Source organism: Daucus carota, chromosome 9, assembly GCF_001625215.2.
Source record: "Daucus carota subsp. sativus chromosome 9, DH1 v3.0, whole genome shotgun sequence".
NCBI classification, from domain to species: domain Eukaryota; kingdom Viridiplantae; phylum Streptophyta; class Magnoliopsida; order Apiales; family Apiaceae; genus Daucus; species Daucus carota.
This window is the reverse complement of record NC_030389.2, coordinates 13,056,735-13,081,647: the sequence shown is the minus strand read 5'-3', so window position 1 is coordinate 13,081,647 and position 24,913 is coordinate 13,056,735. Positions and strand designations below refer to the sequence as shown.

Here is a 24,913-nt window from a genome sequence, read left to right as displayed (position 1 = left end):
TATATATATATATATATATATATATATATATATATATATATATATTAATTATATAACATATGTGCTAACGGTTCCGTTCCGATATTTTCGGTTGGGTTGAAGGTGAAAACCGAAAACAAACTGAAACTTTTCGGTCTTCTAATTACCAAAACCAAAACGAAACCAAACCGTTAAGAAACCGAAATATTCGATTTGGCCGGTTTGGACCGGTTTCGTGAAAAATCATAACTACAGGGTTACCAAAGGTATAATTCAAAAATATGATGGTACTATCGGCAAAAGCCAATTCGACGAGTGTACCATAAAGAATATTTCTTATAAATATCTATATCCAAAGATCGGTAAAGGAGTAACAAATATTTATATGCAAAGATGTGCAAAGGAGTAGCCAAGATGGGTATGGAGTTGGTGCTGAAGATAATATTAGTATCATCAGTGCTTATACAAGAGGTTTCTGCACAAGAAACTTCTGTCGCAATGCCTGATTGTCCACAAAAATGTGGAGACGTTACTATTCATTATCCATTCGGAATCGGACGCAATTGTTCACTTGACTGGAGGATCCAAATATCTTGCAATGACAATTTCACCCCACCCAAGCCTTTCCTCAATTATAGCAATCTGGAGGTTGTGAATATATCTGTACTGGAAGGCACGATTGAGGTCAAGAATCCGGTATTTAAAGATTGTTCGAATCGAGGCCTAGCTCAACGAGTGGTATTCGTATACAAACCGTTCAGATTCTCCTCAACTCGAAATCTATTCATTGCAATGGGATGCAATAATCTTGCTGTGATCAAGAACCTAGAAGGATCGAATCTTGGAGGGTGCATGTCATTTTGCGACCAGAAGACATTGACAATAGACAAGCGTGATTGTTTCGGTGTAAAATGCTGCCAAGCAATAGTTCCTCCATATTTTTGGAATTTCACTACATCTTTAAGAACCACTGATGATGATAAAAATCTGGATGATATATGCAAGTACGCATTCATTGTAAATAAGAAGTGGTTTGAGAACTTAACTGATATCTACAGTGTGCAATTAATGAAAGAAGTTCCTGCTGTGCTGGATTGGAACCTGAACCTCACCGATGAATGTTACACCTTAAGACCTACTAATGTCTCCAGAAACATGTCCGTCTGTGGAACATATGCTACTTGTCACAATCTAAAATGTTCTTGCTTGAAAGGCTATCAAGGAAATCCTTATTTGCCGCATGGATGTCGAGGTAAAATCTTGCAATAAATTACCATTTCTGTTTCAAAGTTGCAAAATATTTGATTCATTCCATTTTTCATGTGCGTGTTTGGAAATACCGACTTCTAACCTTTTTTCATAACGGGTTCCACTTTTCTTGACCCGTTTGTGTAAAAAGACTGAAACACTTATAAGAAGTTAAGAATGCTACCTTCTATACAAAACTTAAACTTTGTTACTTTCTACTCTCTGCTCCCAAGTTTAAAACTGCATATTCACTTTTCAAATAATTACACATTTTAAGAAATTTCATTTTTATAAAAAATACATTTATAGACAAATTCATTGCATTGTTTTCAATATATTATGTGAAATATATAGTTGATCTTCGAATATGAACCAAAGATGTATGATACTAATGCCATTTCAAAATATTAATCGCACTTTTTGCAAGTACAAGAAAAATGAATTTTATAAGTTATAACTTTTTAGATTTCTTTTTTTGAATAAAATTATAGATGTTAAACTTTTATTTAGATAAATAATTTGGAAATTTATATGTACAAATATGTATTTTTACATCTCAAACTTTTCAAACAATTATTATATTAGAATGAAAAGAGTACGCATAAAATTGTTCTTAAAAAATACAAATAATGAACTCTATTATATTAAAGAGGATAATTAATTTGAAAATATTTTTTCTAAAAAATAGACATGTTATTTGAAACAGAAGGCGCTTGAGTTTACAGCAACTTACATTTGTTAGTTCAGGGTGGATTTAATTTGATATTCCAGCTCACTTAAATCCCACAATATTTACTTCCTGCAGATACCGATGAGTGTGCACCATCACACAAAAAAGTATGTGCGCAGAACTGCATGAATACGCCAGGAGGATACAGGTGTTCATGCAAGCGTGGATGGGAGTTAGATACTAACGCACGTGGATGCACAGAAGCAACCAATGTCAAGAAAGCTCGGATAATCTTGGCAATAGGTACGCTCGAGTGATTTCACGACATAATTTATAACTCAGATCATAAGCTTAAATATTAAGCAGGCGACCCGTTACGTCAAAAAACCTTGAATAGATCAATTATTATAAATTTGATTCAAATCAATCATTGATTAATTTAATTTGATTATTTCGTTAATGTCGAAATTTGAAATTTTCACAAGTTAAAAAATGATAACATTGGAAGAAAGAACTCGTTTTGGACTTCAATATGATTTGTAAAACTTCCTAGCTCACGAAATTATAATAAATCTGACGGTGGTTATCCTTATTTTTGACATTTCGAAGAATTAAAGCTAAATTTTACCATGATTCTGTGAGTCAAATAGAAAATTTTAGCAACCATATTGAATTGCAAACGAGCTCTACCTTCGTATGTTACCAATTTTCAATTTTAAATAATTTTAATTTTTGGATTTAACAAATGATACAATTAAGTTAATTGATAAGTAGTTTGAGTCAAATTTATAAAGAATAATCTATTTGAATTTTTGGATGCAGTCAGTCACCTGTTTAATTTTACATGACACCATAGTCATCAGATACACGTACTATTTGGGGTAGATAAACTCAACGACTTTGCAATTAATCTAGCTAGTAAAACTTTGAGTCAGATTCTGGTTGTAAGCTATTAATCAAAGGGAAAGCTGACATGGTTGTTTATAGCTGGAAGATCATTAGATTCATACCCAACTTTAGGGCCAACTTGTTGGTGGTCACTCACCTTCAGAAACTTGCAACTAAGTCGTTAAACTATTTATTTATGTTATTTTTATGTTTATAACTTATAATACTTGTTTTGAGTTTTGACTATTATTTAATCAAACTAATGACTTAGTTGTGAGTTAAACTATTATAATACTTTTTTTTTTGTCAGGAAACTATTATAATACTTTGTGTGTCTTAGTGTTTTAAGATATCACTAGAACACGGTTGGATTATTTTTTTATCCCAAATGTCTTAAATTTTATTTTAGGACACCACTTTAAGACATTGTTGGACTTGATATAAATTGATATATATAAAAATTTAACAAAATGAGGGGTAAAACTCGGTTTAATTTTATTAAAATATACAAAAATAATGATTAGTCAGATTATGGACGTTTTTTTGTTTCTAGGTGGTATTGCGTAAAAAAACAAGAGTTTTGCTAGTTTTTGATTTTAAATTAAATCAAAAAATAATCAAAAACTATAAAATAAGAGCAAATAGTTTTTATATTCTATATATATTTTTTAAAATACTAGAATCAAAATTTTTTATTTAATTGTTGTAGCATCTAAAATAAAGGTGGAAGACACTATTAAATATTATTCTTACTTTTCAAACACATTTCAACCTAATTATTTATAATTGTAATGATTTAAATGATATCGACGTTTAAAACGATGAGTAAATTAGTGATATGTGTTCTAATATGAGGTTTTATACCGATGTGAAGTCCTACTAATTATTATGATGTTATCGGACATATACTATCAATTGCAACATCATTATTTATACTTTTTTCTACTCATCGTTTTAAATGTCAATATCATTTAAATCATTGCAATTATAAATAATTAGATTGAAATGTGTTTGAAAAGTAAGAATAATATTTAGTTGTGTCTTCCACTTTTATTTTACATGCTACCACAACCAAATAATTTTAAATTCTGGTATCTTAAAAAATATTTTTAGAATATGAGATTTAGTCTATTGATAAAGGACTTTTTTATAAGAATTTAAACTACACACCCATATCCACGTTTTTGTGCATTTTCGTATATGTCCTGTAACACAATAATGTTACTATTACAAGATAGTATTTATTATCTATGAAAAGACAAATTTTATTTCTCATGTAGCATATTATATATATATATATATATATATATATATATATATATATATATATATATATATATGCAATTGCTCTAATACAAATCACTCAAATAAAAATTAAAATACAAACTAAGAAAAACTATACATAAATGACATCAACAATCCCTTATATGTCATTACACACCCTTATAGGTCATCACCCACCCACGGCCCACCCTCGCCTCCACTCAATGCACCCTGGGCCCACTAGGGCCTCGCCAAGGCTCCGCACATGCCCTGGACAGGTTCTAGACAGCTTTACCTTTAAGAGCCAAAACGTGGCCCCACCACGGTACCAGTACTAGACCCCGCCCCGTCCCTACTAGACCCCACTTAGAACCCATCTTTGCCCATCTCGAGGTCCATCTCCGGTCCCGAATACCTTACCATTCTATTTAATCGCATCGGTTTGTATTTAGTTTCTATTTTAATATTTTTTATTGAGCAGGACCCTATATATATATATATATATATATATATATATATGTATATATATGTATGTATGTATGTATGTATGTATGTATGTATGTATGTATGTATGTATGGGTCATATTTCTCTTAAAATTCTTAGTCTAAGAATTCTTAGAACCTATAGCCTTAATTCAAGTATTACTTAGGGTTTTCCGACAGAATTGCATGTTCAAAAAATGTCGTATTTATGTATTATATTCCGAAATTATTTTTGATCACTAAACCATGTAAAATACATTTATTTAGATTTAAATCCTGAAATTCTATTTAAAAATTGAGTTTCTGCAGAAAAATCTTATATATATATATATATATATATATATATATATATATGTTTTTACGAGTAGAATGATATTGGATGGTTTTCATTTACAATCAAGAAGTTCATAATATTAAGTCAATTTGAAAGAAAGAAGTTATATAACTTCATTTTTAATCCATTAATTGAAATTTAAAATAAAAATTTATATGCATCGTGTGTATATTTATTAAAATCTTTATAGTGTGTCCCATAATAATTATTTTCTTATTTAAGTATTGTTGAAAACAACATCAAGTTTTTGCTGAAAAGTATGTGAAAAAATGTTTGGTATATCTAAAAGCAGTTTTTCTGAACAAAAGTTTTGAACTCAGAATCTGCTTTTAGGAAAAACTTGTCCTTTCATGGTTTTGCAAAAAACTGTTTTTTTAGCTTTTACCAGAAGCTGTCATAGATCTCAATACCAAACCTCATCAAAAACATTGTTTTCTTATATTATAACTCAAAATATCCAAATGCCAAAAAAATTACCAAACAGCTATCAGAATACTATAACAGCACTTTTGTTACCAATATATTTTTGACAGCACAACAATTTTTAACAACACTCTCAAGTAGACCCTAAGTTGGTAGAATTTTATTGATAGATATTTTTGTACATAAAGGGGACCATCATTATTAATGATATTAGAGTCAGAAAAAATTCACCATCTAATTAAAGAGTGGTCGTTATTGTGTCTACGAACGCATAATAGAAAATAGTATTTATAATGATGCATTATGGGACACTTATAAGAGGAAGAGATGCATGAGAGAGTGGATCCATACACACACACACACACACATATATATATATATATATACATATTAATAATGCAAAAATATATTTTCTTTAACATGAATTGAAAATAATCACTGTATATTGGTCTAAAATTTTTTTTTACATGTGAACGGGGAATTTAAGAAATATGATATATATTGAATATGTGATGAGATTGATTATACTAATTAAATATTTAATTCGGATCGGTGGTGCAGCCAGTTGTACTATTTTGGGAGTTGTACTGGTATTGGCCGCTACGTGGTGGCTGTGCAAAGTTATGAAACGAAGAAGAGTACGTATAGTCAAGGAGATGAATTTTGAGAGAAATGGTGGCCTACTGTTACGACAACAAGTGTCGTCTATCGAAGGTAATGTGGACACCACAAAGCTGTTTAGTTCAAAGGAACTTGACATGGCAACTGATCACTATAATAAAGATCGAATCCTTGGACAAGGAGGACAAGGAACAGTCTACAAAGGAATGTTGGCAGATGGAAGTATAGTGGCGGTGAAGAAGTCTAAGATAGACGATGAAAGCAAAAAGGAACAATTTATAAATGAGGTTGTCCTTTTATCAAAAACAAACCATCGAAATATAGTAAAGTTGCATGGATGTTGTTTGGAGACAGATGTCCCTTTGCTGGTTTATGAGTTCATCCCAAATGGAACACTTTTTGAGTACATTCATGACTACAATCAAGACTTTCCACTTACATGGGATATCCGTGTCCGTATCGCTATAGAAATTGCTGGAGCTCTTTTCTATCTACATTCGGCATCATCTCTTCCAATATATCATCGAGATATCAAGTCTTCAAATATACTTTTAGATAAAAAGTATAAAGCAAAATTGGCAGATTTTGGAACTTCGAAATCAATAGCTATTGATCAAACTCACCTCACAACAAGAGTGCAAGGCACATTTGGTTACTTGGATCCTGAATATTTCCAATCTAGTCAATATACAGATAAAAGTGATGTTTATAGCTTTGGTGTAGTGCTTGTTGAGCTCTTGACAGGACAAAAGCCAATTCTTGCACCTAGAGCTCATGATGAAGAACGAAGTTTAGCCACACATTTCATATTGGCAATGAAAGAGAATCGTATATTTGATATTCTTGATCCCCGATTTGCAAAAGAGGGTGACAAAGAAGAGATCAAATTATTTGCTGATATCGCATATAGATGCTTGAACTTGAATGGGAGGAAAAGGCCTACAATGAAACAAGTTGCAGCAGAGCTAGAAAGTATTGACAAGTCACATACACTACTTACCGCTGAACAACAGTATGAAGAGATTGAATATCCGGTGAGTCATCTAAATGGGCTTTGGGACCTTACGTCAACTTCTATGAGCTCTGGTACGAGTAACAGTGTCAAGGTTGATATAGAGCCTCTTATTCCAAAATATTAATCCCAAATGAAAAACATGGTATATCTCAAGGTATTGATAGAGAGATTGTGTTGAATACTTTTTTCTTCATGTTTTACTTGCCTGTAAGTTATGCAATCAAATAAATATTGGTTTTGTAAAAATTCAAATAGAAGTAAGTTCTGTAATTAAGATACGACTTTTATTCTTTATTAACAATGATTTACTTGTGATAAAATTTATAACGACCCAAACAAAAAATGTAAACTAGGTCCTAGCTCACCACATGCCAGGCCTGAAAACCTAGCAACTTGTGTGTACATGAGTTCCTGGACTTGTATTAACAATGGCTCAAACTCTCTTAATTTTAACTGATTACGAATCCTTGCACGTTCCGGATGCACGCTGGATACGAATATTTGTACATCCTTTCATTGTAGAATGGGATAAATATCAAGTTCGTTTCGTTCAAATGTATCAATTGAGTGACTGATTTTCAAATTGACTCAAATGAGACACTCATTAGAAAAATCTGTATCAAAAATATCACTCTATCGTTAGTCGAAATTTTGAAACTATCATATATTGAGTTTCATACATTTTTTATGAATGGTATTACATCCAAATGAAATATTCCGAGTTCTACTATTTTCGCTAATATTTTTAGATTTATAAAATTTTATCAACTATTTATTTTTTATATTTTGGTTGTTTTATTTGATTTAAATAAATATAAATTGGAGATAAATTTTTAAAAATCTAAACATATTATCTAAAATACTAGAATTCAGAATCTTCCTTTAGATGTAATATCATTCATAAAAAATGTACGAAACTCAATATATAATACTTTCAAAATTTCGACTAACGATAGAGTGATATTTTTGATACAAATTTTTCTAATGAGTGTCTCATTTGAGTCAATTTGAAAATCAGTCACTCAATTGATACATTTGAACGAAACGAGTGACCTACTTGATATTTATCCCCATTGATAATAGTTAGTTTACATGAAAGCGAAAAGATCTATAGTTTTGGGGTTTTTTAAAATCATTGTTCAAACTAATAGTCCATATTTCAATTTTATTTAATGTCTATTATCGATTTTTGGTCGTAGAAATAAAGTCAAATATTATAAATAATTTAACTGTGCCAGTACAAAATTCTAAGTAAGATAATTGAATTAAAAATTTTAAAAATACCAATAAAAAGAGCATGCATCATAATACTATTATATTCATCAGTTTCGATAAAAAAAAACTAAACAAACATAAAACAAAACAGAATGTAATTTTTTCTGAGACGGGTGAACATATAGAAAAGAATTATATAACCAAAATATCAGTATCTTCAACATATACACATATAACACATTACACATACGATTTGAATTATAGAATCTGAAATAAACAAATTTAGAAAACGTCAATATTTTCATTTGATTTAACTATCAATCATAATAAAAAAAAAATTTAAAATAGTTACATGTTTTGTTGTTGATAAATGTTGTAGTTAATAAGGAAAACTGAAGCATTTAATTACATAGTTGTGGCAGGTTTAAAACTGTCTTTGTTTTAATATTAAAATTACGGGTTAAATATCAATCAGGTGACTCATTACAGCCCGATGACTCAAGTTGGTCACTGATTGAAAAGGTGACTCAGATGAGTTACTCATTTAAAAAAAATTATCAGAAATATCGTTCTATCGTTAGTCGAAATTCTGAAAGTATTATATATTCTGAAATTCTAAAAGTATTATATATCCCGGTCTTCAAATGTTATCTTCCTCTTAACATGTGTTCGTCAAAGGCTGCAAAAAGAAAAAGATGTAAGCAAATCAAACAAAACATGGTGGATGAAATGTATAATTTGATAGTAATCGCTTTTGGAAATTTTTTAACTGAAGTTCAAAGTGCAAGTGAACATTTCTTATCAATGTTTAAATCTATGGGGGAACGTCATTTTGAAATCTATTCGCAACCAGTTATTGTCAATGAACAATATGGGCTGTGAAATTCACTTATGAATTTTCGGCCGTTGCATAGCATTCAAATTAACTAAAATTTTATGATTTGTGGAATAAATTGCAATAGTTTGATTAAGCTTATCAAAGGAAACAAAAAATCAAGAATGGAAGAAACATCTTGTTCTTTGGAATATCTTCCTCTATAATATTATATTGACACTCAAAAATTCATAAATAATAGTGACACTTCACTACAAAATCACAGTCACGAGTCACCTATCAAATAATTTGTTGAAAACATTACTATCGAGAACCAAAATGCCGCTTCTGCTTACTATACATGTCACAGTGGATTTATTTAAGCCAAGTCACGATACTTAGGCAGCTTTCTGTCAAATTTTTAACGGAGTGTAACAGTCAGTGACCTGAATGAAATTTTTTAAGAGTATAATAATGTAACTGAAAGCTTTTGAATTGGATGACCCAATTGCAAGTTTCCGGTCAGTTCAGTGACCAAACCACCATTTTACCCTATAATGTAGTATTGTCGTAACATCTTCTCAATCAAACTCTGTAAATTTCCCATTATGGTTTTCATTATTGTTATTCACAGTTAGCCATCTTCAGAATCAAAACTTCGTCAACTGATGAATGCACAAACAGCTTCATGTTGGGTTAATATGGGTATTTTTTTATTTTTTTCAAGATTCTATATTACCAAATGTGTAGTCAGTTAAAGCCAATGTTTGCGGGGAAACAGTAATCATGCTTATAATACATGTTTATGTTTTCTTCAATGATTAATAAAGGGGAACAATTCAATGACCAGAAAAAGTTTAAATCCAACCCCCCAATTGGATGTCTTCCATATGCAATAGGCATGAGGACGCCCCCAAATCAGTCGGGAGTGATTAATTTTATGTCGAACTATAACTTGTATTGCCCTTCACGTAGAAGTCTATGCTACCTATTTGCAATCGTGAAGTTGCTTGCACATCTCGTACTGATAGAAACCTTAATCTGCCAATTTATAGCTAATTAGAATTAAAAAAAATTCGAAAAAGGTTTTTAAAAGAAAATCATGTACCTGTATGTATTTGACAGGGCAGGTTGTGCAGTAATCTTGTATGTTTTTCGCTGAAATCGATTTACAAAAATTTGATTAATCTGTTCATCCAGTGTATGCCAGGTAGAACCACCATCCTTACTTCCTTCTATTATCCTGCAATAATGATTACAAGGCTAGGTCAGAGTTTTAATTTTATCACAGTGAAGCACCAAAAGGGACCTGACCAGGGTACTTGCACAATATACAAACAAAACCACTTTCTTAATTATTTGACAGAGATGCCAAGGAAACTATGTATACTACCACACAATTATCCTGCAATGCCATAGCTTAATTGAGATTAGAACTAACTCATTGCTGGTGTTTTCACAAAACTAATTTTAAATTACTTTGTTCAAACAAACCATCATAACTAGGGCACTTGTACCAACGAGGATGAATTTAGCTTTTATACAAAGAAAAACAAAATCACAAATTTGGGACTATCTTAAACCTTCTCCAACCCAATGAATGCTTAACAGAAGAATCTGTTTAAAACAAGTTTGGTACATGAAACAACAAAGGCCATAAAAAAGAACAAAGAACCACCCACAAAAGACATGATAGGCTACATATTATTATTCAACCATGGGAAATATTAATGATAAGCATACAAGGAAGCTACAAGTTACCAGTTCATTGGATCCCTTTCAGGAGCGTCATTGGCTGACATCAACTCATATGCCACAAGTTCATGGAACTGATTTTCTGGGACTTTGTATATTATCCAACAACCTATATGACCAATGTAATTGTTAACTAACAGACATTGGCAAGTATACAAGCCATACTTGCAGAAAAAGAAGATGAATATACAATCAACAGGTAACTATAATTTGTCTAAATGTGCTCTAGGGATTACTATCTTAGTAAGCTGGTTTCTTGGGAGATGCATGTGTTCAAATTTAACTCTTTCATAATTAAACACTCTGCTGGCCAAGGCAACTTCGGTCCATCTTTGTAGATATTACAATCAACTGTCAATTATTTTAACATACAGATAATTTCAAACCCCATTCGTTCTACAAAGTTTTTTAATTAACTATTCTTCTGTAAATGTGTATAGTTCATTAAATGCTCCTAATAAATGAAAAAAATGCTTCAGTTTTATTTTACATGATTTGGTCATTATGTCATTAGTTCGAAAAGGGAAATTATTTTGAAGGTGTCAACTTATATTCAAATAACCAAAACAATAGTCACTTGCGAAACCCCAGAGGCCCAGACATGTGTTGGAGGAATAATAATTTGCTTAAAAAGTATCCGTTCCTATTTTGTAGTCCTCTTTAGTTTTGGCGCATACTTCAAGGCACATATAAAATACAGCCACATAAGTTCTTAATTCTTATTAATAAAATTATTTTTTCAATAAGAATTTACACTTAAATTTATTCTGAAAAGAAAAGTTTAAGAATACTTTATTTAGCTACATTCATATGCATCTGAAAATGCGTGTAAAAAGTCATGTGGATAAGTAAAACAGGAACGGAGGGAGTACTATTTTCGGACAATGAATGTTTAATCTACCCAGGTCCGGTTTTGGGATAACTATTATTATAACATTCTTTAGGATAATAAATATCTTATGATTTACATCACCCTAACCTTTAGCACCATTTGGTTCCTCCCATTTTGTCATGCGATTTCCATCAAATGCAGAAGTGACCTGAAAAAGTTTAATAAGGGAACAAAGAATAATTTTAAAAGTTAAAATAATTTAAGTTTTAAGAGAGAACAGCCTACTATGAATGCACTACCAAGAAGTTTACTTACAATTCCAAACGGAAGCTCTTCACTACTAGCAAGAACTGAACCGGAGCATAATCTGTTCAACTTCAAGAGAGGCCAAGCAAGAGACTCTCCGTTAAATTTATCATTACGGTTGACATTTTGGATAACATCATCAAGGGCGTGAAACACAACAGGCAAAGCCAACGCGGTCTTAACAGGTTCAGCAGCCAAACATACATCAACCTTCCCAACTGCATCAGTTTCAGTCTTCAATGAAAGAGCATCAAACAATTCACCCAGATACGGCAATGTCTGACTCACAAAGTGTTTTGCATCATTGGAAGCCAAATCTATGGAAGTTCTTCTCTTTCTAAAAGGGGACTTTTTGATATTCGCTAATATTCTTTTTATTATATTGAGGATTTCAACAGTCCTAGGTTTGCTATAAGACTGATCAACCATGTGAACAATGAGAGGATAAAATCCATTATAAATCTTTGTTACATGCTCATCAATACATACTCGAACCGGACAAGAAGAGGTGCTTATAGAGCTAATCCCATTAGGACCAATTTCGGATCTCAGCAACCTCCATTCTTTATCTCCACTGATTCTCCCAGGTAATGAGGTTAAAGGATCATCTTTCATATACAAATCTTTCTCAAGTGCATCTGCTTCTTTACTGTCACGCTCTTCAAGTTCAGAACAATTTTGAGATGTGAAATTCTTGCGACAATCCCTTCTCATATCAGAAAGAAAGGAGGAAAGAGCAGGCTCGCTAGTTAGATTTCGCCGATGTAGAACCTTCCATGTGAAAAATACACAAATTCCAAATTCAAAACACAGTATCTAATCTTGCGTGCTGATAGAAAAGATACTTGACAATTTTAGCTTCAATGGAAATGAGAATAATCCATAATTACCTCATGCCACTTTCTTGTGTAACGTTTAGTGACATCATAGGCTCCATCTCTTGCAATAGCAATTATATAGTTGAGATTTTTCTTCCAGCTTCAAGCAAAAAAGAAAAAAGTATTTTGAGAAAAGGGAAAGTGCCGAGTATCAGAACTGGAATGAGATTAGCAGTATCATACCCCTTCTCATATAGTAATGGATTGTCATATATTCCCTCACACGGATCAAGATGCATCCATCTGTTATTTAAACACAGCAAACAGCTAAGGGTGTCTGCACATAATCAAAATATAGTAGCAATTTGGGGATAGGGGTTTACCTTCCCAGGGAAGGCAAGAAGCATTCTGTCCAAACATGATCCGTAAAATCCATGATCTGAAAGAGGTAAAAAGTAAGATCTTGTATAACTACAAGTTCCTAAAGCTTAGAGCAGATGAAAGGAGCAAGTACTCTTTAAAGGAATTTGGTTAAGCCGAGTTTTCAGTCACCCAATACTTTATCTAGAACAACTACATGGCCAAATCAGTTTTCCCAAATAGGAAATTAAATTCTATGTAGCGACCCGAATGTTATTAGAAAATATTTTACTGCCAGGTGCCAAGATGAAAAAGACCAATTTCTTTGGCAGTAATATACATGCATGTGGAGCTCGAAAAATTGACAGCGAGGTTAGAAGTATTAAGATATATAAACTGAGCCATGGCTAAACCTAATACGAAGGCTTAACCCATGTGATGCACCATTGTCTTCTAATTTTAATTTTTTTTTTTCATATACAATATTCTTTATAATTATATAAAGATCATATAGAGGTCACATCCCCCTGTACTACAATTCCCAGATATTCATATATGTTGAACCCATGGCCTCTTATTACTAGGAATGTCAATGATACCCTGAGTGTTAGGATAGAATTAAAAAGTTTCATGCTAGTTTTGCAAATGAACTCGAGCTTATTTCCGAGCTCAGAAGTATAGACGAGATGAACTTGAAAATCAACAAGAAACAAAGAACTCGGGTTTATTTTCAAGCTCAAAACCATAAATGCGCTGAACTTAAAAATAAAATAAAATAATACCAATGCTTGTGTGCACTTTGAATAAGTTTGCCAACCTGACAAACATGAACTGAACCTAAAACCGAACTTGAAGAATATATTCTCAAGAAAATGAGCTCAAATTTACTGATGTTTAGACTCGACACAATCCCTTTACAACCCTAATTATTAAGAAAAGTACAGGGGTATCAGCTAGGAAGCCAGAGAATAATGAGCAACTTACCAGACGAGAATCGTAACCAAAAGCTCGACAATAGAGTGTGAAGCAATTGGCCCACTCGCCGCATCGGCCTTTTCTTGTTTCCAGCAGCTGCATAAGAGGAAGTAAAACGATATTCAATACATGAGCGTTAACAACCACAAAGATAGAGGCCAGTACCTTCAAAGAATCATTATACCGCGGGAAACGAGTGATTCTTGAGCAAGTCATGCATCTGGAACAGTTGAAACACATGTAAAGATTAAAAAAGGAGAGTTGCATTCTGTGGAAAGTGTAACAAACATCTAGCCCCCTACTATATAAAAAGAAAACTAAATCACTAAATGTAATATTCAAAAAGAAAAGAAAATATGAAGACTAGAAGTCAGATGGTAAATAGTACAACATAAAAATATTTTTCGTTGCTGCTCATCGAAAAAAAGAAGTTTGCTTCTTTTTCTGACGATTGATAAAGCTTTTATATATGAAACGATATTACTTAGTATTTTAGTAAGTATAAAAGTTAGCCTAGATATAACTAAAAACTTTAAGCCATTTTATGTCATGTGCTTTCTATTTTAAATTTCTTGCTTCTCTGAATAAATTTTGAGGCACAACAACTTCAATTCACAATTCTAAACAGGATACAATTTCTGATGCCATGTGCATAACCAGAATGTTCTTTTATACGTAAGTACGAGAATAATACCAGCCCTAAAAAAATCCAAATGAATACTGGTAAAACAGAAGTGATCAAATGTTGCACTTTCAACCAGAAATGGGGAACACTAGCATTAAGTGAATTCTTAACCAATTTTTTGGTAAAGTTTAATGATGTAAATTTTTGACCAAGAGGAAAGGGGTCCGCTAGATTAAGCCTTTCAGGTAATACTTAATGAAAGATGACATATAGTTAAGGACATCTTATTTTTATATGAGCATTGTCCCAAATCAAATAACTTGCATTGCATTTCTAGTATAACCACACCAACATTACCTGGTGCGCATTACATTCTAGTTTTTCTAATTATGTTTGAACATTCTTATCAAACCTAGTACATTTTGTCTTTGTTGTCTCACTATATCAGTTGAGAACCGTCCTAACATTCTCGTTGCTTCTTTCAAGTCTTTTTTAAAATCATCTGTCTAGCATAATCTACCTCTCCTTTGTTTTTTCAGAAAGCCTGATAGCAGATACTAAGAGACATACCCGGGCTGCCAAAGGGCTGAAAACGGTTTATAGCTCATAGCATATGTCCCCGAAACCATATCATTAACAAAAAGAGGTAGAATTATTTGTAAAGAAATTCATTTATAAGATCCTTAAATGGAGCCGTATAGTGGTATATATCCATTCTAAAATACAAATTTTGGTAGATTGAGCAGATACCAATTTAAAAAAAAAACTAACAGTAGTTCCCCTTTTTGCAGTCTTGCATCATGATGACAGAGCGTTATGAGCACTAAACTAAGAAAATAGAAACACTTGCACTCGGTTTGATGGGCTAACCATTTAACCTCTAAGATCGACTTCAGAGAATAATCATCCCTTGAACTTTTAAGAAGCACGTATTGGACTCAAAACTTGACAAGAGAGACAACTGAACCAAATGAATAAAGACATGGGACTACTACTGTCCATTGAAAATAGGAAGAAGGCTAGATCATATTTAAATTGGTAGATGGAAGGTGAAGAGATAATGATCCTCGGATGAGACACATAATATACTCTCAGTAAAAAACAACCAGTGATTCATTTGTTTATTTGGTCAATTTGGGTCCTATGGGTAGATTTGTGAAACTTATATTCGATGGTTATACTTTAATAAGAAAGGTATTGGGTTATTGCTGTAGTAGTTGAGTTCGAATTGAAGTAAAAATACATATAAAGGGATATGTTCTAAGATCAAACCATATAACAATTCCTGCACATCAAGTTACACAATTATAATTCTTTAATAGATGCAGTAGCTCGCAAATCTGACTTCGAACTCATACAAACTATAACTTAAACTCATAACTTGCATCCAAACTTCAAATTAAGGCAAAGTACTAAAAAGCTCACTGTAAAATAAAGAGTAACCTGTATTTCCAAGTAACAACTACAACTAATCAAGTCTAGCCCTCAGGTGATACCTATAAAGTTCAACTCTGGAAGCTCCGAAATGAGTTTCTGTAGGATCTGGAACACCCATGCCATGGCTCAGAGTTTCTTTCCCGCAAACATCACAATCAGGTGCATTTACCCACCTAAGATGAAAGATAAACAGAGGAACTTGATTCAGAAGATTAGGCTTTCCGACTTGAGGTATAAGTATATGTTACAAAGTTAATCATAAAACAAAAGAACCAACAAAAGGCATGAAAGTCCTCACTCCTACATGAACCCACCCACCTAACCACGGACACACACATATGTGTCCAAGGCCATTGTCAGAATCCAAACAGTCTGTTCTGTACGCCTGAGTGTGGGCATGCAAACACATGTCATTCATAGCATTCTGGAATGGTCTGGTCTACAGATAATGGAACTAGTACAGTAGACAATAGTACCTTGCTCATCTTTCACAGAAATCTTAATATTTAATTAACTCGTGCAGGTTTATTAGGAAGTAAGGCAATGAAACACTGAACAGCAAATAGCTAGAACAGTTATACATGGTTACACATGTTGGGCTGCAAGCAAGTCGTAACACTACAAAAGGCCTCAACTAATGGAGTTATCTAACTGCTTATATTCTAGTAACCTGCCCCTCCCAAAACCAATGTGGACAAATTCTAACAACATGCACACAAAAAAAAAAAAACGGAAACAAGATATAGGGTTATGAAACAAGCATCGTTATCAAAAGTAAGGATGGCACTGGTTCACTCTTGCAAGGGATATCAAAAACCAACATGTCACCTTGCAAACTTTGCAGCAGACTCACTGTCCTCTATTCTTGAACTCGATCAAACTTTGGCCAACTATAATGTATAAGAGCGAAATGGGCCTGAGGGTGTCCTCAGGCACATTACTGAGGTTACTTCAATTTATAATACAAAATCAAACTGGAAAATCTGTAAATACAAAGACCACCCCCTCGTATTCACAAAAATATCCTTTATACTTCTTTTCTTGCAACCTCAGGTAAATTCCTAAGGTCACCTTCAGGGCCAGAATCCCAATATTTACATAGGCAAACAGAGATCTAGTTGATCTACTAACCAAATCAAACTTAGATCAGTTAGCTTGGAGCCATTGTCTCAAAAAACTAGTACATAACAATGATTTCAAACACAACATACCTAAATGATGTTTTGAACCAGAATAGCAACTGAAGCAAGAAAGCGTAATCTTGATCACTCTTTGACGGTGTAAAATTTCCCACCTTGAAATAAAGTTGTGCAAAGCATCAGCATGGCCAAAAAGAATTTTAAGAAAAAAATAGATTAAGATATAATTAAACCATATATAAGTACGTCTACGGTCCACCTGGAAAAAGGCATCAAAGATACATCATATTGTAAACAATACCACATTAAACAGAGAAAATACAGATGATTCAGAGTATTCATACGCTAGGCATAAAATCAGGTTGGAAAGAATAAGCTTACAAATACAAAAACCAACTCGTATTGCATTCTTTTATTATGAGAGACTATATAACTACAAACCGGAGCACAGAACTATTTCCATACATACCCTGTGAATCTCCCAGAAGAAACAGAATTTCTAATTTCACTTAAATATTACTAAATTAGGCGTCCTGAATTTCCTCAATAACATAGCATAAATAATATTTCTTTTGGCAAAATAACAAATTTAACTCGCATAAACATTTGAATTCATCATTTACTATCTAAAGGTATTCCTGTGGCACTAAAGAATGTGTGGGTTCCAACTTCCAGTATGTTTTCTTACAATATCCTATGTCCACCTAAAAAACCAGTTGAAATGTTTAAACCAATTCTAATACATAATATAATAGCAAGCTCATAAAAAATATATAACGCAAGCTCATCAAAAATATATATGCGTCAAATCTGAAATCGACATATATAGTCTCAATTTAAAATTAGTTTTTCATATATATAATTTGCCTATATTCATTGTTTTTATCAACACTAGTTTCATATAATTATTATTTTCAGAATAGTTCCAACCTTGGCCAATGCAACTGCTGCTTTCTCCTCCAGTGTTTCCACAGGCACCGATTTTCGCGCCACATCCTGCCGATGTGGGTCTTCGTACTACAACAAAATTTGTTAGTTTTACATATTTGCACTAAAAGCCACATAACAGATACAAAGATTAAAATCATGTAATGTTCAAATGCAGATTATAGTTTTCTTATGCTGCTATCGCTACCATTATCATTATCATTATTATATTACAACAACCTAGACCTGTCCACAACTTGATTTAAACTCTGACGGTACACAGTAATTATCTCCAATCTCCCTATTTAACAAACATCGCTGACATATTCTTCAACACTAATGCTCTGTTGCATTGGAGAGAATAAAGAATGGAATGAAACATTGTTAAAATATTAATAGAGATAGAATGGAGGTAAGCAGAATTATAAAAAAAATGAGGAACTGGAAATTTTGTACATGATATTAGTGGAAAAATTAGTAATGAGAATGAAACACTCGTTCCTGAATTGCTAGCTGTGAGTTTTACTCTAAATTACTAGGAATTGAATTGGCTGTACAATTAAAAATATGAATATTTCCCCATAAACTAGTACACATTTCATGTCATTTCCCCCAATTTCATTAATCCAACCAAACAACACGAGGCCTAAAATTGGAACAACTAATGAAGTAAAGATTTTGCAATGCTATCAGACTTTATGCCAATGAGACACCATTTAACAATCATAGAGTCGCCTACTAAACTTATTAACTTCTAAAATGAGTGAGCAGTAACATGTTATCAGGCTACTTATAGAAGTTCCTACTAGTTACTAGTCACCTGGAAGAAAAGAACAATAAACTGTCTAGGTTATACATTAGACACCTTAAGTGTAGAAAAGGAGTATCGTGAATGACAGAGGCTGAATAAATCAAGCATTGACGGGGCCAGGGGACGGATAAGCGGGGCATCAGATGAGTGCTACCCAGTCTTTAGATGTAGTTGGTTAGATTATTTAATAAATTTGTAGACTTGACTCAGTTAATTTCAGACTCTTTAGTGGTGTCCTTTAGAGATTTTAATAATCTACTTTGGTTCATAAAAATAATTAGTTTTTTCTGAATCTCGATTTAATATTGTTCATACTCGATTTGGATTCAGCTGTTAGATAATGGTCTGAAAATTAGGGTTGTTACCGTATGGTATCATAGCCGAATCTCGAAAAATTGATTAGCTAAGTGCCAGAGGTGGGGACACAAAGGATGATGGTATTATCCCACAATGGCAAGAGTCCAGAGGTGGGGACACGAAACCAGCCGGTATTATCCCACAATGGCTAGAGATGTACGATCTGAGCCTATGGGTGGCCTTACGGCCTGACAAGAACGTCAGGAACTAATCCAGGTTAAAGCCTCTGTTGAGCCAAAAAATCACTACATAGTTTTTATTTCAGTTATGTTTCCATTGAAAATTAGCTGATTTCTTCAAATGAGCCATAGCTGATTTCAAATAATCAGTAAATTATTATTATTATTATTATTATTATTATTATTATTATTATTATTATTATTATTATGATCATCATCATCATCATCATCATCATCATCATTTTAGATTTCAGCCCCAGATTATTTCAATTTCTGGTTCCGATACTAGACGCCTCAATACTAAATACTTTCCAAACGCTGATAAATACATTGCCAAATCTAATTGATCATTAAGTTTTCTTCACACATCATTTTTAGCAGATTGTTGAATGAAATTTCTTAAAAAAAATTGAGCTAGGAATTTTATGTTTATCCAGTGGATATCAATTTATAATCATCTGCTTTTAATGTCAATGAGAGTTCACAGATTATCATTTTTTCACATTAATGCAAATCATGTTCTCTTATTCCTGTTCAAATTCCTATTTTTTTCAAACTGATTATAAGTATATTAATCAATTGAAATAAAAAATAATAATTCGGATTTGAATTATTTTCATTCTGGTAGAAAATTTAATAGACGTGAAAAATTCATAGTCCTATTGAACCTTTGTTTTCAAAGATTTCCTACACATAATGAGAATTTCTATACAGCTGATTGTTACAGTTGATGAAACAGTTGTATATTGATGAAAATTCTGATTTTATTGTCAATGGCTGTTTATTGCAGTTCGCGATTACTCAGAGGGCACTTACTAAGCTCTAGCTAGCAATTTCTTCACTTAAATTTGCTGGATAAATTCTTGCTTCTGAGTTGAAAGATATTTCCTAAGAGACTTTATTCTGCCTGGTTGCTTTTAAGAAAATGGATAGACTGACCAAAGGTTTTTTTATGTGATCTATAAAAATTTAAATCAGCCAAAAAGAATAGACGTATAGAAGTTTCCAAATACTGGAGGATAATAAGATTCTAGGAGGATTTCATCCTGCAAACCTCTAAAATAGAGAGTGTGAAACACAATTTCATTGCATAAATGTAACCATTGGGCCAGGGGTAATAGCTTAGTGCAATTGACAGGAATTGTAAAGATGTTTCAAAAACCATTAGCTGGCAATATATGAGAAGCCTTTGTTTAGACAGGTGATTTAAGGAAAATGCTTGCACTGCTAAATGTTAATATGATAATCGAACATGTCAACATGGAAAGATCTCAGGCTTCTCAAAGTTAGCTTTCCTAATATATGCAGATGGTTTCCAATTGCAATGCTTGAAATGCCTAAGGGTTTAAGAATAATATTTTGGTGTATACCTATTTCCACATCGACAGGGAAGAAACTATAGCTGGCTGAATTTGACAGCCCTGTTCCAGCTCTCCAATTTACGGTGATAAGAATACTTTACCGGGCTACCAGCAATATTGGATATCGAATAGTATCTCACGAGACTTATTAGTTTGGACTTGGGAGCAAGAACTTAAGAGAACCTTTTTCTTTTCTTATCATTTAAATTTTTTGTTTTCAAAGCTTATACAAATTTAAGTGCAACAAATGTAATGGTAAAGATCATTGTCTTCTAACATGAAAATAATAAAATTCGGTGTTCGCACTTGTGTTTTGGATCCCTGTATACATGTGACATGTTCAATCTTGTAAGGGGAATGTCGAGATCCCTAACTTACATCATACATCTAATGTTTTTAGCCTTCAATATTAATCTATAGTAATTATTGCAACTGGTAATGAGAAAAACATCAGAAGCAATTGTTCAATTACCATTAAGACTTGATCAATGTAGGGCCGTATCTTCTGTTCGATGACTCCCTTTTCTTCACTCACAACTACCTGCTGAAGCATAAGCCTATCTTCTTGTTCCTACATAAATAATAAATTTTGTTCGAAATTAGGAAAAACAACACAAAGTAATCAAAGAATCCTAGTCCCAAAAAAGTGTTTATTTAATCACTTGGTCAAATCAACAGCACATGATACAAGATAAAAGATTATTCTTCTATATGTTTACAAATCCGAAAAATCGGTGCTCATAGTAGATTATAAGTAATATCATCACATTATAAATAAAAATGTATTTAACTAGAAATGTCAAATGAGCACGAGGATTGCAATGTGTGACACGATGGACACGACTCAACAAACTCAAATGCGCCCTGTAACAACTTGTTCAACATTCATCGGAATTCCGCCGCCAGCCTAGTAGGTAGTTAAAAAGCAAGTAAATCCAAAAACTCAACAAAGTCGTGGAAAGAACCTGCAGCATTCGAGCGAATTCCTCATCGGATTTCTCAAAGTCAAAAACTTGAGGATTCTTGTCCTCCTCCTCCCGATCACTAATCGAAATCAAACGAAGCTTATCGGAAACAGAATCAAGATCAGAATCATCCACCACAAGCTTATCACCATCTCCACTAAGAATCTAACACAATCAGAACACGAAATTAACAACAAATTCACATAAGCATCAAATTGAAGAATGAGATGAGTGTAAAAATACAAACTTTTTGCTCGTCGGGCGGAATCGAAGTGAGGGAAAATAACTGGAATTTGAGAACCTGAAAAGACAAAGAGTCAAGTGAAGATGAGAGAGAGAAGATCAAGTGTGTGTGTGTGTGTAGAGGACTTACTTCGAGGCAGTCGTTGGTGTCGTAGTCGACGTCGAAATTGGAGTCGCGGTGGTGAACCACGAATTTCCGGCCGACCATTTTCTGTGCGTAAATATTCGACTTTTGTTCCGACGACAATTTAAAGCTAGAAGTTAAAGTATGGAATGAAAAGTTTGGTAGTCTGGACAGTAGTTGAGTTATTTATTGATTTTGTTCTATTGATACGCACTTTAAAATTCATTGACCGCATAGGTACGTTATTTATTTTTGAAATTTTACTTTTGCAAATACAAATTTAAATATAAAATTTTTATTTACAGAAAAGAAAATAGAAAAATAAATTTCGGAGTTATACGGTCAATGCATTTTAAGTTACGTGTCCAAAGTCAACTAACTCCTCTAATTTGGAATGAAGAAAATAGTATTTTAACATTATTTATATTTAGATTTAAATTTGATTCATCTAAACTTTTTTACGGAAACAAGTTTGAGACCGTCCTTCAGCTGGTCCCACACATACGTACGCGGAGTCAGTATTTAGTCCGGGTGCATGAGAGGAAATATATATGGTTTTTCATAAATATCAAAATCTAAAAAAAAATTGTAAAAATACTGTCACTTTTTAAAACATATTGCAAATATATTATATTTCAAAAAATATTTACAAAAAATAGTGATTGCATATGCAACCGCTAGCAACCATATATGCAACCACAAATTCAACTTTAAAAAACTCTTTTGAAAATTATAAGTATTCAATTGCATATGAGTTGCAAGTGGTTGCAAATAGCAAAAATAAGTACCCCGCGGAGCCAATACTAATATTACAAAAGCAACCACAAAAGTAACTACAAAAATCAAAATCAAAAACTACGAGCACAATCAATACTCTTAATCAACCAACAACACAATCACAAATATAATCATATACACACAGTTATATATATACACTTATATGATACCTTTAATCGAGACTCATTCCGTTTTCGATTTTGATGAGAGAGAAACGAAGAGATCTGGTAAAAAATAAAGAGAGGATGGAAGCGAGAGAGAGATAGAGAGCGACGAGAGGGGGAGAGAGATTAGCACGGGAAGTAAAAGAGAGAAGCAAAAGAAGAGACTAAGATGTTGTGATTGAGGAAGGGAGAGTAGAGATGTCGTTACGTTAGTTAGTAATGTATATTTGAAAACCACTCAGCTTTTCTTTCCAAAAATCGTAAACTTGCAATGATATGAGGGATACCGTAATTTTGTAATTAACGGGTTAAAATGCTGTACATTTGATAATTTCCCAAACATATATTGTGCTTACTACGCTTTATAAATGTAGTATATATTCAATTTATGTTTGTACAATGCTTAAAAAATATTGAATTAGGTCTACAACACTTAAAAAATACTAGACGGACGGACACACTTAAAAAATATTAAACGGGCGAATTTAATTTCAAATCTTAGCTATTGACTAACTAGTCGAACGACAGAAAAACTGTGCGATACCGAATTTCCAGCATACATATGTTGGCGATCCAACAGGACCAACACCCTTCACTCTATCATGTCACAAATAAAATAAAAGATGACAAATACCACATGTTAGAACCATTTTGAAGGAAAGTTTAATATGTAAAAGTAAGATCCACGACAAATACTCTTGACACAACATTAATTTAATTAAATATCGTGAATAAGCTAATTAGATATTTGAAAAATTTATCTGATTATAAATTTATTAAAGAAAAAAATAGTCCACAATTCTCAAATCTCATTGATTTCGCTAACTTCGCAAGCCAAGATCCTTTCAAATAAAAAAAAACATATTTATTTAAAAAATCTTGAATTCCATATTTTTTATAACAGTATTTTAGTAATTTACTTTACCATTCTCCAAACTATATTAGGATTATTCCAAGATTGACTATGTAATACATAAGCCTCGTAACAAAGAAATCATATTATATGCTTTCTTGTTCAGGGCACTGTACACAAATCAACAAGATTTATTAAATATAATTAATACAAAAATAAATGAAAATTAATATAAAAACAAATTATATCTGAACTCCCGTATGATATTTGAAAATTCTTAATTTTTTCCCAATTGTTACTCGGTCAATTTTGAGATACAAGCATTCCAAATGTCATGTGAAATACATACATCTCTTATAAAACTTATTTGTTCGGAGAAATTAATTTAGTTTTAATTCGATTATGATATTTTTTTGTGTTATTCAGTTATTCAATTTTTTCCAACCTTCTTGTCGAATTAACAAAAAATTATTATTATTATTATTATTATTATTATTATTATTATTATTATTATTATTATTATTATTATTATTATTATTATTATATATAGGCAAGTGATCAAATGAAAACCAATATAATTCAAGAAACTAGAAACCACTTTTATTATCACTGTTTATAAATACATATATCACTAGTTTATACGCTATTAATCACTATTTTATACAATAAAATTAACAATTTTTATTGTTGATAATTGACTAAATTTACTTATGTATACCACTGTTGATCGATTATTAATGATCAATTATTACTATGGAGGATTTATAATGGTAAAAAATGATGAGATGAGATGCGTGGTGGTGGTAAAGAGTCACTAGTAATGACAATTAATGGTGGCAAACGATAGTAGGTTAATCATGGTTATAGGTGACAGTCACAGTAGTGGAAGAGGTTGATCATGATGTGAATTGTGAGGAGGTTCATCAATGTAGTACGAGTGAAGATAATGATG

General features: G+C 32.3%; 3 protein-coding genes across 3 annotated transcripts; 2 read left to right on the top strand and 1 right to left on the bottom strand.

The window, feature by feature from the left end:
- Positions 1 to 372: 372 nt before the first annotated feature.
- On the top strand, positions 373 to 1,248 carry LOC135149425 (wall-associated receptor kinase 4-like). The gene has a single exon (XM_064085144.1). The coding sequence runs from the start codon at positions 373 to 375 to the stop codon at positions 1,246 to 1,248; it is 876 nt and encodes a 291-aa protein (XP_063941214.1).
- Positions 1,249 to 2,047: 799 nt separating this feature from the next.
- LOC108201287 (wall-associated receptor kinase-like 22) lies at positions 2,048 to 7,137 on the top strand. The gene is made up of 2 exons (XM_017369578.2): positions 2,048 to 2,200; positions 5,850 to 7,137. Exons 1-2 carry the CDS (start codon positions 2,083 to 2,085, stop codon positions 7,046 to 7,048), a joined length of 1,317 nt encoding a protein of 438 aa, XP_017225067.2. The 5' UTR covers positions 2,048 to 2,082; the 3' UTR covers positions 7,049 to 7,137.
- Positions 7,138 to 9,644: 2,507 nt separating this feature from the next.
- LOC108202983 (peptide-N(4)-(N-acetyl-beta-glucosaminyl)asparagine amidase) lies at positions 9,645 to 22,329 on the bottom strand. The gene is made up of 17 exons (XM_017371658.2): positions 22,174 to 22,329; positions 22,048 to 22,101; positions 21,801 to 21,965; positions 21,308 to 21,406; positions 18,131 to 18,217; positions 17,273 to 17,355; positions 16,121 to 16,234; positions 14,165 to 14,219; positions 14,009 to 14,095; positions 13,048 to 13,103; positions 12,908 to 12,967; positions 12,737 to 12,824; positions 11,856 to 12,617; positions 11,688 to 11,748; positions 10,715 to 10,817; positions 10,062 to 10,196; positions 9,645 to 9,994 (listed from the first exon to the last, which is right to left on the bottom strand). Exons 1-17 carry the CDS (start codon positions 22,249 to 22,251, stop codon positions 9,892 to 9,894), a joined length of 2,190 nt encoding a protein of 729 aa, XP_017227147.1. The 5' UTR covers positions 22,252 to 22,329; the 3' UTR covers positions 9,645 to 9,891.
- Positions 22,330 to 24,913: the final 2,584 nt, after the last annotated feature.

Coding starts and splice junctions, on each gene's coding strand:
- LOC135149425 (XM_064085144.1), top strand. CDS start 373: ATGTGCAAAGGAGTAGCCAAGATGGGTATGGAGTTGGTGCTGAAGATA.
- LOC108201287 (XM_017369578.2), top strand. CDS start 2,083: ATGAATACGCCAGGAGGATACAGGTGTTCATGCAAGCGTGGATGGGAG. Junction 2,201..5,849: donor TCGGATAATCTTGGCAATAG/GTACGCTCGAGT, acceptor TCGGTGGTGCAG/CCAGTTGTACTATTTTGGGA.
- LOC108202983 (XM_017371658.2), bottom strand. CDS start 22,251: ATGGTCGGCCGGAAATTCGTGGTTCACCACCGCGACTCCAATTTCGAC. Junction 21,966..22,047: donor TTCCGCCCGACGAGCAAAAA/GTTTGTATTTTT, acceptor TGATTGTGTTAG/ATTCTTAGTGGAGATGGTGA. Junction 14,220..16,120: donor TCCAGAGTTGAACTTTATAG/GTATCACCTGAG, acceptor CAACTGTTCCAG/ATGCATGACTTGCTCAAGAA.